Below are 16,195 nucleotides of genomic sequence, written 5' to 3'. Positions count from 1 at the left end.
AAGAGGTCATTAATGGGTACTTTTGTACATTAGGTATTGAAGTGCAACAAATTTGATCTACGTTTAAAGTGTGCACCTTTCATGTTATGAAATAAACAACATCTTGAAAATTTTCCCACATTAAAGCTTTTTCGAAAGTGATTTATGCACTCTTAATAAAGGATTACGGAATCAACCCTGATTTGCTGACAATGGAGTTTGTATTTCCTGCATTAACTCCTACCATGTCTGCAGTCATCAACAAAAAGATTCAACGCACAGGACTATACCAGGTTAAGCTCTGCAATGAACAGAAAGTGTTTGAAACCTTGTACATGTCTCACAACCGTAAAGTGTTGAGCAGCTGCCACAAGGTGTCTGGGCAATGATTTACAGTGTGGCAAGGTTCCAGACAGCATGTACCGTAGTCATTAACTGTGCTGTGTCTCTGTTGAAATCGTCAAATAGTATTAAGCAGCTGCTACACAGAACTGTCCACTTTTTAGACCTTTCTAAGTAATAGAGCTCAGTTCAGAACTGCAGTCATGGCTTTGCTTCATCCCTCATGTATTGTGTTAAAATTGAGAAAGGAAGTCTTTTGTCGATATTTTATTATGCATTTGGTGTTCAGACAAAACTATTTCAGTGTAGAGAGAAATACAGAAATGAGTTCTTGCTCTCACAAAAATACAGCATCTTGTATTGATTGTGAAACTTGAATAACTGTGGTATGTATCAAATTACAAGATACATCTGTATTGCACAAGTCTAATTTGGCCTAAAAATGCTGATGGTTAGAATATCACTAGATGTGTCACTCATCATTTAGCATCATTTGGTAATAAGGAAATAATTTGGAAAGTAACTAATGGACTGTGGCAAAGTCTTACCCACAGCATGCTCAAGCTTTGATGTTGCCATTTTAGACAATACAGTTATGCGAGAGCAGACTACATCAATCTTCTTACACACGCATATCCAACATCAGTCCTGACCTTTCTTGTCCTCCACCATTAATGAACCAACAACACGGGAATATTTTTCTGTAAAAAGCCTGTTATGAGATCAGGCGATGAAGTCTGTTATAATACTATTTTTATTTGTATCGTATGCCACTTGATATTCAAACAGATAAATGGCTAATTGTCAGGAGAAGATTTCATCTAACACAGACAAGTCAGGAGATGTCCCGTCTCTGGAATAACGTCTCTGAGCTGATGATGTAATAGTCTCTGGTACCATGGTAACTGTGTCTGGCACAAAACTGACATCTCCGGTATCCTGCTCTGGGGAATCATTATGTAACTTGAGACTGAAAAGGGAATTGTTACTGTAAGTACTGAAAGAAAAAGTTCGTGATTCAGAGGTATTACTGTTTGCTGTTGAACACTGCAGGGATTATTTCACTGCCACAACGTAAGACACAGTCAGGTTAATGGGTTGACAAAGCCACCTGACAAACCTCAAAAGCCTAACCAGGGAGAGCTGGATTTGAACCCGTGATGTCATTGGGCAGAGGCTAAATTGGCTGACTACAGTACAACACTTTATTCCAATGAACCAGAATCAGCAAGAAACCCACAGCATACTGGTAAAAGGTCTGTGTTTTCTAATTAGCTTGCGATGATCTAATCAAATCATCAGATATTTTCAGTTATGGCAACAATCTCATTTCCGAAACTTTGTAATTTATTTATGTTAATTGATTGTTGTTTTATGCTGTACACAAGAATATTTTATTTATACGACGGCGGCCACCATTATGGTGGGAGGAAACCCACGATTATCCGCAGGTTGCCGCAAAACCTTCCCATATATGGCCACAGAGGAAGCCAGCATGAGCTGAACTTAAACTCACAGCAACCGCATTGATGAGAGGCTCCTGGGTCATTACGCTGCCTCTGTAATTAAAAACAAATGTTTATCCACTGTGACATCTTTATCCAGTGACAGCCAGCGTTGTATCCATCTGTTCTATTTATTTACTAGTATATGTGCATGTACTAGTATTTATCTGATTGTTTAAATAAGATTTTTTCCACTTATAAGATGACAGTCAGTTTATGGGTGGAGTGCCTGTGTAAAGAAGCAACCTTACACAAATCATATACCACACAAGGCTGTATATTAACACAAAGGACCCCTGAAGAGCGAGCGGGGGAATCTACAAATTCCAGTTCTAATCCATCTTTTATACCTGTGTTTAACTTTTCTTTTCTTTCGGGTGGTTGAACTCTTTCCGCACGAGAAGAGATCATCCAAAACATTTCCCACTGGTTGAGAGCTGACCTGGGTATTCAAACCAGTCACATCTCTCCTATCAGCAGTTTCTTCAGCTACAGAATCAATAACGGGCTGATCAGGATACTGGGTAAGTTGATCCTTAACAGTCGGTCTAACATCATCCGCAGGGAGCGGAGCTACCCCAAAATGACTGGCTTCCAATCTCTCCGAGGGAAGGGGCTTCCCAGCCTGGAACAGATGAAGAACAAATGAACGATGCTGACCCACAAGTTAATAATACAAGTTTTCATTTAAAATGTACAGATATGATAGTATAATACATCCTGGGACTTTCATTTTAAAAAATATTGAGGATCTAGGAGCTTTTCACACATTCTTGAAATTATGCTTAAGATTAAGATTTAAGCCTATATTAACCTTTAATACACTTTTGAGCAACTGGGCCCAGGAACTTTGTAATGGTGTAACGGAAGACACTAAATTTCTTGTAATTACCAAGTTTCAAACCTATGTTTCGACAGACTGTCATAATTTACATACCTCCTTTAGGATCCTACTCGCTACATCCACGAGTTCTGCCTCTGTCATCACATACATAGTCTTCTTGGAGGGTCTACTAAATACAGATGAGGAACATAATTTTAGACAACAGAAAACAATGTCGTTTTAAGTTCCTGAAGCTGGTATCTGCTTACCATCAGTCTGCACCTGCTTATCATCAGCTGGTACATGCTTATCATCAGCTTGTACCTGCTTACCATCAGCCGGTACCTGCTTATCAGCAGCTTGTTCTTGCTTTCCATCAGCCGGTAAATGCTTATCAGCAGCTTGTACCTGCTTACCATCAGCCGGTACCTGCTTATCAGCAGCTTGTGCCTGCCTACCATCAGCGGGTGCCTGCTTATCAGCTGCTTGTTCTTGCTTACCATCAGCTGGTACCTGCTTATCAGCAGCTTGTTCTTGCTTACCATCAGCTGGTACTTGCTTAGCAACAGCCGGAACCTGCATACCTTCAGCTGGCACCTGCTTATCAGCAGCTTGTACCTGTTTACCATCAGCCGGTACCTGCTTATCAGCAGCTTGTACCTGCCTACCATCAACCAGTACCAGCTTATCAGCAGCTTGTTCTTGCTTACCATCAGCCGGTACCTGCTTAGCAAAAGTTTGTACCTGCTTACCTTCAGCCGGTACCTGCTTACCATCAGCCAGTACCTGCTTACCATCAGCCGGTACCTGCTTATCAGCAGCTTGTACCTGCCTACCATCAGCCGGTTCCTGCTTATCAGCAGCTTGTTCTTGCTTACAATCAGCCTGTACCTTCTTATCAGCAGCTTGTACCTGCTTACCATCAGCTGGTACCTGCTTATCATCAGCCTCCACCTGCTTATCATCAGCCTCCACCTGCTTATCATCAGCTGATACCTGCTTTTCATCAGCTGGTATATGCTTACCATTAGCTGGTATATGCTTATCATCAGTTGGTACATGCTTAACATCAGCTGGTACCTGCTTATCATCAGCCTCCACCTGCTTATCATCAGTTGGTACATGCTTACCATCAGCTGGTACCTGCTTATCATCAGCTGATACCTGCTTATCATCAGCTGGTACAAGCTTACCATCAGCTGGTACCTGCTTACCATCAGCTGATACCTGCTTATCATCAGTTGGTACATGCTTACCATCAGCTGGTACATGCTTATCATCAGCTGGTACATGCTTATCATCAGCTGGTACATGCTTACCATCAGCTGGTACATGCTTACCATCAGCTGGTACATGCTTATCATCAGCTGGTACATGCTTATCATCAGCTGGTACATGCTTACCATCAGCTGGTACATGCTTACCATCAGCTGGTACATGCTTATCATCAGCTGGTACATGCTTATCATCAGCTGGTACCTGCTTATCATCAGCTGGTACCTGCTTATCATCAGCCTGCATCTGCTTATCATCAGCTGGTACATACTTATCATCAGTTGATCTAACTTGATCAGGATTTCAACCTGCTAGAACCTAGCGGGATACACAAACACTACTTACATCGACTACATGTAAACAAAGCAGAGATACTTAGTTAGGTGAGGGAAATAAACCTTGGTTTCAAGATGACATCTCCTGATGACATGCGCATTCAAATATCCTGCGCTTCCTTTAGATCGTCTGGACTGCACATGGAAAGTGTGAAATCGAAGAATGGTTGTGGAGAAACAGTCCCTCTGTGCTAGTTAGATGCTGAAAACATTCATACCCATATTGGTGAGAAATTTAACTCTAGAACACATGTACCTGTGTCTGTAGGTGTCACTGGGACTGTTCTGTGATGTTGAGGAAGCATGGGTTTTCAATGCCTTTTGGCTGAACATCCAGCTTGGTATTTTTCTGGGACTTCGGGTACTGCACGGTCTTAGTGTGGCAGTAGGGGAGGAGGCAGGGGATCTGTCTGGATCAACTGGTGACATCTGGCACAATTTGGCCACTTTACTCGCACTTTCTCCAATGTGAGTGGCATTCTTCTTATAAAGCTCTGCATATCTAGTCAAGGACAGGTAAGGTACAAAATTGCACGCATCCAGTGTAACATTTAAGTGTTTGTTCATGTACGCTGTGCCAAAGATAACAAGAAATCCAACACTTTCTGTAGACCAATTTGGTGGCCTAATGGTTACAGCATCCACCTTGAAGTCAGGAGACTCGAGAGATCCGGGATCAAACCCTGGTCGGGCCATACGGAAGACTTTTAAATATTGTACTCGGCGCTCACCACTAAGAGGTTAGAGCAAGGACTGATAGGCCCGATATTGAACCCCAAGCATTCATTGCAACACTTTGTTTTGAAACTGAATACTAATCACCAATCATTCATGATTTTGCAAATGTTCACTGAAAACTTCATTTAAATGAAACAGAAGAACACAAAGGTGACAAGCTTTTTAAAAAACAAAACTCATTATTATTCTGTTTCTTGTTGGTGGTAAAAGACATCACACACTTCACACCTATTATACGGAGATGATATGACAATATATAATGGGTGAAAAAGGAAAACCTTATTAAAATGGAAGAAACTTACTCAGATCTCTTACTTACTCTGTCAGAATGCTTCGATCTCTCACAAACAGATATTCTCTCCGCCCGTTACCCAGATCTGCCGACACCTGGTGATCACAGAGATCCTCGCTGATAACCTCCTGCAAGAGAGGGATGTGTGGGTCAGAGGGATCCCTTCCCCCTGGGACAGCATCTACTGGTTCTCTGATCTCCAGGTCATGCAGGAGCTCAGGGCTGCGACATTTCACTGTCATCACATTATTTTTCACCTGTCCAACACATCAGAGGATTATAAAACTACACACATTTAGACTTTAACACAATAACCTGACATGACAGAAGGGGAAGCCTACATCAATATATGCCCTGGGTTTCTTCTTCTTGCTTTTTTATGCCATACACAAAGATTTTTCACTTATAAGATGGCGAGCAGTATATTAAGGGTGGAGAAAACCATAATGCTCAAACTAAACCACCAACCTTTATCCAGGTGAATCTTTCCACATGTGGCACATCCTGTCAGAGGAAAGCAAGTGGTCACTAGCAAACTTCATGTAAGGACACACAAGAGAGAACCATTGGCCACTTATTGCCACCAAGGACTCCAGAACAATTCGAACTGGGGAATAGGGAAAATTCCATGTTTAAGAATGGTACTGTATTTATGTGACTGGAGTTTTACACCATACTCAAGAATATTTCACTTACACTAAGGCGGCCAGTATTATGGTGGGAGGAAACCAGGCACAACACGGGGGAAACCCAAAACCATCTACAGGACAGAATGGTTTTGTAAGTTCTGGAGAGGATACTAATAGAATACATTAGGTGTTACAAATGTACCTATTTATAATTTCACTGGTGTTATACCCAGCACCTACAGAAGTAGAGTGGGAAATGGAATGCCATGTGAAATCCAACATACATTGTATCTGAACATGTGATCTCATTGGTAGGCAGGTCTTGATCTGAAGTGCTACACTTAGGACCAGTGGCCAGCATATGAGCACTTAACAGGCATTAAAGAGACATGGTTACCTGACAGTATTTACTGTAAGTCAAATTTTTCAAGTGTACACCATGACTTGTGTTCAGGACATAAATAAACACCTTTAGACTATATAATTTACTTGCCTAAATACTGACTTACCATTGTTGGTTTTTGGAAGACCTTTGATGTCTGAAAAAATTGAATATTTAACATATTTATAAACAGCTGCTCATGTGAACCTGAACAGTAAGAGCTGAACTTAAAGAGATAGACAGAAAATTTGTAGACAATCACAGAACTTCTGTAGATAAGTGTAAAACCTCCAGATATGGGAGAACACCCAGAGATAAGAACCTCAAGAGATGAGGCAGAGCTTCCAGATAAGGACATAGAAGATCCAGAGAACCTCTGGATATAAGGGCATGACCTCTAAAGATAAGGGCAAATACAGATTTCCTAAATCAGACCTGTGTGAAAGGTTGGAATTAGCCATGATATCAATACCACATAGCTGTTTATATCTGAATACTCAACAGGTTATAGTTTGGCATCTTCTTCCCCCAAATTTCCATATAATGAATGGTATAGTTGGATAATCAAGGCTTTCACTGGTAAGGTGTGATCACGAGTTCTAATAAAATCAAGCTGCGTGAAAACGAATTTTCTTACTCCAACAAAGGCAAACCTGTAAAGCTGAACCTAATCGCAGTTAGTCAGAGTAGTTAAGTGTTGTATTTATATTTGTACATTAGCTTCTTAAACACATGTGGATATTTATTTTACTTAAGACTAGACACATATTCGTCATTCGGTGATGTTTTGAAAGACCTGCACGCTTATCAATGTAGCCTATTTGTTACCAGTCCTCCGTCTAAGCTCAATCTGCCTGTTTTAGCACGACATACTCTCGCAGACCATATGTGAAACATACATTCTGGTAGAGGATTGTAGAGATTGTAGGTACTAGTGCTAACATTTTATTGTTCACTGAAGCGTGGGTGTGTTTATTGGTTTTGTCACATATAGGCATAATTCTGTGAACACACTTCCCCTACCCCACTGCCACCCTGCTGTATCCCATTACCAAAAATGACAACCAGACCCAAGGAATGATGGAATACACTTTGCAAACAACTGAACTATTACTAAACATGAAATACAGTCAGAGGAAAAAAAACCCAGAGAGAAAGACAGAACATACAGATGTAAGAGGAGAGCCTCCAGTGATAAGTGGAGAACCTACACTTATAAAGACAGAGCCTCCATAAATAAGTGTAAAACCTCCTGAGATAAGGGCTGAATCTTCAGAAATAAGGGCAAAACCTCCATGAACAGAGCCTTGGGATTTAAGGGGATAATAAGATAATGATAAACCTGCATAGGTAATGGCCAAACACAGAGATATAAGAGGCGAGCCTTCAGAAATGAGGGAGAACCTCCAGAGATAAGGACAGAACCTCCAGAGATAAGGACAGAACCTCAAAAGAAAGAGGCAAATCATTCAAAGATACACAGAACATTCCGAGATAAAACTCTCACAGATAAGGACATAGCCTCCAAAGTTAAGGGTGTAACCTCCCAAAGTTAACATAACCTGCATATATGGACAGAACTGCCAGAGATAAGTACAGAACCTGCAGAGATGTGCTGAACTTGCAGAGATAAGGACTGAACATTCAGAGATAAGGACTGAACCTGTGGAAATAAGTGGAGAATCTGCAGAGATAAGGACTGAACATTCAGAGATAAGGACTGAACATTCAGAGATAAGGACTGAACCTGTGGAAATAAGTGGAGAATCTGCAGAGATAGGTGCAGAACCTGCAGAGACAAGTACAGAACTTCCATAGATAAGTGCTGAACCTTCAGAGGTAAGTACTGAACCTCCAGAGATAAGTGCTGATCCTCCAGGGACAAGTACTGAACCTCCAGAGACAGGCCCTGAACCTCCAGAGACAAGTGCTGAACCTCCAGGAACATAACATCTTGACATCTGAGACCATAACCTCCAGAGATCAATGGCCATAACCTCCAGAGATCAGGGGCCATAACCAAACTAGCAGGAGTTGGATTCCACCAATTCACATCATCAATGTAATTAGGCTAGGGATAGTTTTCTTGTGGAGGGAAGAAAACATTTGTAACTCTAACACCTTTGAATTTAAAGAACTGACGTTTAAAAAATTAAAATAAAATTAGCTACAATCACTTCAATTATCTATTTACAGGATCTAATGCCAGAGGCTTGTTTTATTCACCTTTAAGTGTTGTACCCCTGCTTTTTCGGCCATGGTTTCATGAACTGGGGTGGTGCAAAGGTACATGGTAGCCTGAAAATACATACAAGATTCACTTCGTAGAGTTCAAACTGCTTAACTAAATGTTTCATGGAACAAAACGCTACTTGGTGAACAGTTCAACAATTTGTTCCACATTATGATTTATACAGCAATGTGTTCAATATAAAAGTCTGCTACATCACTCAAAGGACAAACTAACACTTTCTTCATTAAAAAAAGTTGCACTAATTTCAACAATGTGAATAATGTAAAACTAATGGACCATAGTAGTATCTTTAAAGAAATTTTATAAAATCCCATATTAAAAGCAATTCAGAACAGGCAAAAGCTGTTTAATATTTTACATCTATGTTCCATAAATGAAAAGCTAAGGGTGCAGATGGTACATAACAAAACACAGTTAGACCTGCCATAAAATATGACAGTAATTCAAGTGTTAATGAATTCAGAAGTATGTTGCCTCTTAAGGGTTAAATGTTCAGAACATTGTCTCTTAAGGGTTAAATGTTCAGAACATTGTCTCTTAAGGGTTAAAGCAGATTTAATAAAAGGCACTGTACCTTGTTTGTTAGCTCCACACAATGTCTCCTCTGTAGGTAAGCTATCAAGCCTGGGTTGGGTGGGCTGAGGAAACTAGAGGCCAGGGATGGGTTTTCCAAATGTATAGCGTAGATAGGAAAATCTAACTACAAACAAAATAAACAGTAGATTTGCATGAAGATTACTGATTTATGTAAGTTTGTGTGCAAGTAACTGAAAATATAAATTAGAATGTTCTGTGTTAAGGATTCAGGTAATTTCTTACATCAGATAAGTGTTTTTTTCCGGGTGTAAGGGTGTAACACAAACCAGAACAGGTTTTAAGAACTGTATTAACACAGCAGGTGAACATGGTATTGATGTAACCAAGTAAACATGGCATAAACATAACCAAGCGAATATGATATTGATGCAACCAAGTAAACACGGTATTAACATAACCAGGTGAACATGACTTTAATGTAACCTTATGAACATGCCAACAATGTAACCAGTTTAAACAAGTAAATGTAACCATCATGAACAGGAATGTACTGATGTAACAAAGTCAATGTGTTACTAATGGCCCCCTGGCAATTCATTATTGATGATACAGTTTTGTACAGTATCTGACGAAATAATTCTTGTAATCAGGTAAACATGGTATAAGGTATGATGTATGAATGTAACCCAAGAAACATGGTGTTAGCATAAAACTGCCTATAATTACCATTTTTACAAGTTTAGTGAGAGACTGGATCAGTTCAGCTTTTTCCTGGGCAGAGGAAGTAACGCCTTAAAAGACAGAACACACAGGTATATGGTTACCATAACAACAACTATACTGCAATACAGATACATACTTATGGTGCATCTCTATAAATCATGCGATGAAATTGTCGGTTTTGAAAAGTGAGTTACTCCAAAAAAGTGGCCTTTAACATTTGTCTGATGACTGGCCCAATTCCAATGCTGATCATTTTGCACATTTCTAACAGTAGTCTTGCTCTTCTGCTTTTATCTCTAGGACCTGCTCTTGGGACAATACCTTACTTCAACCTGGAGCAGGGGTACATTTCATGAGTACTTATTGTTAAGTTGTCCTTAGCTAAGTGCACTTTATATTTCCACAACAAATGTTGTCATGGCCGTTACTGCCTTACTTAGCTCAGTGAGCTTCATGAAATCAGCCCCAGGGTGCTCTTCTCTACCCAGCCATGTATAATCTAAAAGTTTTTAGTTCCTGTTTTTCTGGAGTACCTGTTTTAATATTGGCACCATCAGCAACGAAGAGAACCCTTCCACAGGGGTTGACCTTGTACCACGTGCAGCACACCTCAGCTACCCTGGGGAGTAGAGCCGACTGCTCCCCAGTCACAGAGTCCCACTGAATGAACAGTCCAGGCAGTTCCAGCTGAAAAGGTTTATTTACTTACATGTGTTTCTGTCATTGGAGTTTAACATCCTACCCAAGACTTTTTTTCCACAATGTGACAGCTATCAGCTGTACGATAAATGACAGAAAGTTTCACCTTGGCACTCCCAGGATTCATTGCACTGGTTGTGGTTGTTCCTGACTGAGTTCCATGGAAGAGCATCACGGGTGGTCAGGGGATTACATTGACAGATCAAGAATGTAATAAACAAGCTCACGCTTCACTGAACAGTTAGTCTATGCACCAACACCACCAATAATTTTAGTACAAAGACTTCGCAACAGGTCGATTGTTTTACTAGGCCTACCAGCAGAAGAGATGATGTCAACTTGCGATCAAATTGACACCTACACACGTGCGTTTGCAACACTGCATTTAAACATTTTTATTTCATTCTGGCGAAATTTGAAAGGACTGTCAACTTCCACCCAATTTCATATATCTGAATACTTAAATTAAATAAATATTTATTCCAGTCCTCTCAGATCAAATTTTGGTCATACAGATTGGTTTCATCTACATGTAGATACAAGCCACTTCCAATCACAGGACTTGAAATTTCCACATGTCTACCCAATGATCAAGTGAATTTTTGCTGGCGCAAGGCAAAGTAATAACCTTATTTGTCTCTGGAGACACGTGTCTGGGCAAAACTGTATACAGGAAGTCATAAAACATTTTCTTTATAAAGCCAGTTGTGCAAACTCCTAATCTGATAACAACTCAAATAAATTCTGTCTTCTGATATGTTGAGCTAGCACACAGTGCTACCGAAAAGGGGTAAAAGTATATTGTGGTAGTTTTTAGGAAACCTTGCATGAAGTATGTTTACTGTGTTTAATGGAGGCTCAGATATAAAAAACGCAGGAATAGGAACTCTTCTGCATAGGAGGAGAGTTCCAGCTGTAAACAAACAAAATGTGCATGTAGACTGAGGTGCTAAATTGAATTACATGGACATGGAAGCCAAGGACAGATTTTTCTCAGTGAAATTCGTATTTAGCTAAAATGCATTTGTATACATATTCGTTGCACAATGAGGGCTCCCTGAGACCATCATTCACCAGATACTGTGTGAGGTGACTTCCACATAGGTTTAACCCGAAAAGTCGATACGGTGTGAGGTGACTTCCACATAGGTCTAACCTGAGTAATTGATACAGTTGGAGTTGACTTCCACATAGGTCTAACCCGAATAACTGATACGATTTGAGGTGACTTCCACATAGGCCTAACCCGAATAATCGATACAATTTGAGTTGACTTCCACGTAGATCTAACCCGAATAATTGATACAATTTGAGTTGACTTCCACATAGGTCTAACCCAAATAATTGATACGGTGTGAGGTGACTTCACATAGGCCTAACCCGAATAATTGATACGATATGAGTTGACTTCCACGTAGGTCTAATCCGCATAATTGATACAGTGTGAGGTGACTTCCATATAGGTCTAACCTGAATAATTGATACGGTGTGAGGTGACTTCCACATAGGTCTAACCCGAATAATTGATACGATATGAGTTGACTTCCACGTAGGTCTAATCCGAATAATTGATACAGTGTGAGGTGACTTCCATATAGGTCTAACCTGAATAATTGATACGGTGTGAGGTGACTTCCACATAGGTCTAACCCGAATAATTGATTACGGTGTGAGGTGACTTCCACGAAGATCTAACCTGAATAAATGATACGGTTTGAGTTGACTTCCACGTAGGTCTAACCCGAAAAGTCGATACGGTGTGAGCCTGTGAGGTGACTTCTCCATAGGTTTACACCCGAATAATTGATACGGTTTGAGTTGACTTCCACGTAGGTCTACCCAAATAACTGATATGGTGTGAGGTGACTTCCACGTAAGGCCTAACCCGAATAATCAGTTCGTCTGAAATGTACATTGCGCATGTACATTCCAAGCTTTCTGGAATTCCATGCTTTTTTGGAGTTTAAAGGTTTGTCTTAATACTTCTTGGGACTTCATTCATGGGTATATTTAGAGATGTACATGTAGGCCTACTAGTCAGGAGACGAGCACACCTCGCTGCTGGTGACTTGACCCCATGTGGCGACGATTAGCAACCAGAGCTGCTGCCCATGCAGGGTACAGTTGGGGGGGGGGGGAGCTAACCACTCTCTTCTGTCATCTTACCGGCCAACTCAGACTGTGCGAAAGTAAATCACAGTAACTCACGTGTGAAACTTTGGGTCATTTACCGTATGTGTGGATTGATATCCAGGGCAGAAACCTGGTGGAAAGAGCTGCCCAAGTGCCTAACAACCCTCCTGACACAGAGCTACACCAGTTGACTTGAACACAGTAGTTCTAATATGCATAAATTAGATGGATGAATAGGGAGAGGGCGTAGTAAAAATCAAGCCATGCCATTATTATATGAGAAAATCTATTAATTGGTGAAGTAATATGAAAATGAGCAAAAATTCACACATCGCATGTATGGCAAGAGAACCACTGATCAAACATTTTCAAAGCAGCAATGTTCAGTTTACCTTGTAGTGTACATCAACTGATAGACTAGTCTTCTTTTCAACAAGCTCCACCCTTCTGAGCTGTCATGATCTGAAATGAAGACTTAATTATTTGTTTATTTATTATGTCTTATTTTTTCTATTTATCATTTTTTTGGGCAATTTTCTTGCTCAATGTACATGGAAGGGTATTGTATTTATATACAGATGTATAAGTTTATGGGTTAAGGTAAGTGCGACAAAGTTTGGGGGAACAGGCTGACCTTACCTGGACACTGACGGACCAACAAATAAAAGCTGCAGTCAAACAACAGGGGAGGTGGATTCCAACATGCAACCTCATAGATCAGTGGCGTATCTACAAATAGCTGAAGGTTCTGATCCCTCACATTAAAGGTGACTTTGTCACCGGGTGAAGTTTATTTACTTATTAATTTATTTACCACACTTTGTTGGTGTTTTATGCTATACTCATGAATATTTCATTTAAATGATGACAGAAACTGAGCAGAGCCAGGGGCAAGAAACCCACATATGACTGGAGAGGGAAGCCAGCATGAGCTGGATTTGTATTGACAACAATCGCCTTGGTGAGAGATCCTGAATCAAAGGCCGGTTATATCCAGAGAAACTCCCATTTTAGATGATTTTCGTTTTAATTTAAGAAAATGATGCATTGAAAATTACGAATTAAATAATGAAAGTATAGGTACCGTAACATGCCTGTATTAAACCACAGCTTTGTCGGAGAATCCTCGTTAAACCACTTTTTAACTTTGAAATCTGTCTTCTTCGAGCCAACAGCCTGCAATTTTTGATGAAAACACTTTTCTGCATGGGATGCCACTCTAAACTCTCTTGTCCAGCACAGCTGTTGTATTCCATATTTGGGGCATCAATCAACTAGGGTAAATTTGCAATGAGGAACCTGCAAACCACAGAGAATATATATATATTTATATTTTACATTCCAGGTGAATGGGGTGCTTTATTAAAACATATGAGAGTGTGAATCTGAGGTGTGGTTTGGAGGGGGAATGGAGGCCTAGGAGTACATGTAAAAGTACCATTTCTAATAAATGTTTGGGCTATTTGTCTTAGATAAGTATTAAAGTCTAGGTTAAATTTTTATTTGGAACAAATGTATTTAACATGTCCTTTTAATTGTACCAACACAAACCATGACAACATGTTTCAACTGATCATTCAAGCCAGTTTAGACGCAAAGATTGAACACCTGAGTAGCAAAACATAGAAAAAACAAACAATAAAGTTTAACTTACTTCTTCTTTATAACTCTGATATATGAAGATCTGCTTTCCTTGAGCTGGTTTTCATCATCAATCACAACATTATTACCCTATTAACCAGATTCAAACAACACCTTTTAAACAAACAGCTTATACTTCATACCAAATTTAGTTTTAGGCAATTAAGGGTAAACATATTAAGTGAAGGTTTAAATTGTAACAAAATACCCTGAACTAACTTACTACTACAAAACAAACGTATATAAAAGATGCATCACATCATGAAAGATTAATTAGTGATTCAGTAAATTACTATCATTCTTCACCCATTTTACATTTCACGGTGCAAAGTGCAGTGTACTGTAATTGTTGAATCTTTTGCCAATGCAACCAATGTAGTTTTGTCGTCCTTCAAAATCATACGAAAAATGTGGATAAATAGCAACGGAAAATTGTTCTTTAATTTTGTGAAAAGGTTGGGAAATTGGGGTATTAAACATTTCATAACTTATTTCATTCTGTTCTGTATAATAAATGTAAACTTTGCCGCTATTTTTAGGTCTTGAAAAACTTTAACATGTTTTAATTATTTATATTTATTTTATTTATCTGATTGTTGCTTAATTGCCAGTGTTCTCTTTATATACCAGTGTCCTATTAAACTTTAAAATATTAAATTACAATACACTTCACTTACTTCCAAAAAGGATGGACTATAAGGGAACACCTTGGGGCCTCACACTAATGTAGTCGATGTGAGTTCAAGTCCAGCTCATGCTGGCTTCCTCTCCAGCATGGAAGGTCTGCTAGTAACCTGCGGATTGTTGTGGGTTTCCCCCGGGACTCTGCCTGGTTTTCCCTCACCATAATGCTGGCTGCCGTCGTATAAGCGAAATATTCTTGAGTACTGCATAAAACACCAATCAAATAAATAAATAAATAAATAAATATAATATATAACACTGTGACTCATGTTATATGAACACTAATGCAATAACCAGACAAATGATGCAAACAATGCTCAGCAAATGATCCTATGAAAATGGTTGACACATATTATAATAATCACATTTAACAGAATCTCCACAGCTTGCAAGATAATACTGCGCAGGCCTGAAGAGGGATCCTTCTCAAAAACCTCTGCTGGGCAAATTCTACGATGTGTCCTCTGATAATGTCTCATGTAGTACTCAGATTTGCCCTGATTAAAAACAAAAAGAAATTGGGACATACATAAAAGAGTTGGTTAGGCCCACATGTACATGTGGTATCAGTATAAACAATAATCCCTTACCGGTAATAGGCCTACTCAGTCATGATGATAAATTGTATTAAAAACAAACTATAACGAACAAAGAAATACAGGGAATGTGCTTTTTAAAGCTACTATTATGTATTCATAATTCATAGCCAATTAGCAAATGAAAATTATGAAAGGCAACGTAACGCCTGAATATTATCAAAAGTCTCGCAACGATTAACCATAATTAATCATAACACTTCTGATACACCGTATTATTTATCAAACAGTACGGTAATCGAAAGTGTAACTGAAAGGGGATGATATATGGTATTTAAGTAACAAAAAACGCATACCTATCCTCATTACTTGTTGTACGAAATTTCAAGGCAGGCCTTTTCTCAGTTACATGTATTGGAGTTCAATTGAAGTTTCAATTTACAACAAATGGAGGGCCACACAGCAGGACCAACTCAGGGAATTCGCTCATTATCTGTAGCCCTCTACCGCGCCTGTAATTGTCAACATCTTATTCGTCTTTCATCCGACAGAGGTCTGTTGTTACATTCTTCGGAATATGCCGCAACTACAGCTTCAACGAGTGAAATGAGATAAATTTGACATCTTCCACTATTCAAATGTTGTCAAACTAATGAGCTACAACTGAGCCGGGTGAAGAAAAATCTTA

The 16,195-nt window shown here is 39.5% G+C and overlaps 1 protein-coding gene and 1 long non-coding RNA gene across 2 annotated transcripts; both read right to left on the bottom strand.

Annotated features, from left to right (window-relative positions):
- Window positions 1-448: 448 nt before the first annotated feature.
- LOC135468137 (uncharacterized) lies at window positions 449-13,099 on the bottom strand. Its single transcript, XM_064746219.1, has 11 exons — window positions 13,039-13,099; window positions 10,348-10,501; window positions 9,818-9,882; window positions 9,129-9,254; window positions 8,527-8,598; window positions 6,428-6,457; window positions 5,317-5,546; window positions 4,516-4,761; window positions 2,764-2,839; window positions 2,177-2,451; window positions 449-1,291 (listed from the first exon to the last, which is right to left on the bottom strand). The coding sequence occupies exons 3-11, from the start codon at window positions 9,818-9,820 to the stop codon at window positions 1,126-1,128; spliced, it is 1,224 nt and encodes a 407-aa protein (XP_064602289.1). The 5' UTR covers window positions 9,821-9,882; window positions 10,348-10,501; window positions 13,039-13,099; the 3' UTR covers window positions 449-1,125.
- A 1,201-nt stretch (window positions 13,100-14,300) lies between these two features.
- Window positions 14,301-16,165, bottom strand: LOC135466183 (uncharacterized). The gene is made up of 3 exons (XR_010444099.1): window positions 15,950-16,165; window positions 15,337-15,468; window positions 14,301-14,377 (listed from the first exon to the last, which is right to left on the bottom strand). It is a non-coding gene; the product is annotated as an uncharacterized LOC135466183 (long non-coding RNA).
- Between the last annotated feature and the right edge of the window lie 30 nt (window positions 16,166-16,195).

The sequence above is a fragment of the Liolophura sinensis genome, chromosome 6 (genome assembly GCF_032854445.1).
Source record: "Liolophura sinensis isolate JHLJ2023 chromosome 6, CUHK_Ljap_v2, whole genome shotgun sequence".
Taxonomy (NCBI): domain Eukaryota; kingdom Metazoa; phylum Mollusca; class Polyplacophora; order Chitonida; family Chitonidae; genus Liolophura; species Liolophura sinensis.
Note: the sequence above shows the minus strand (reverse complement) of the source record. Positions and strands in the feature narration are given on the sequence as shown.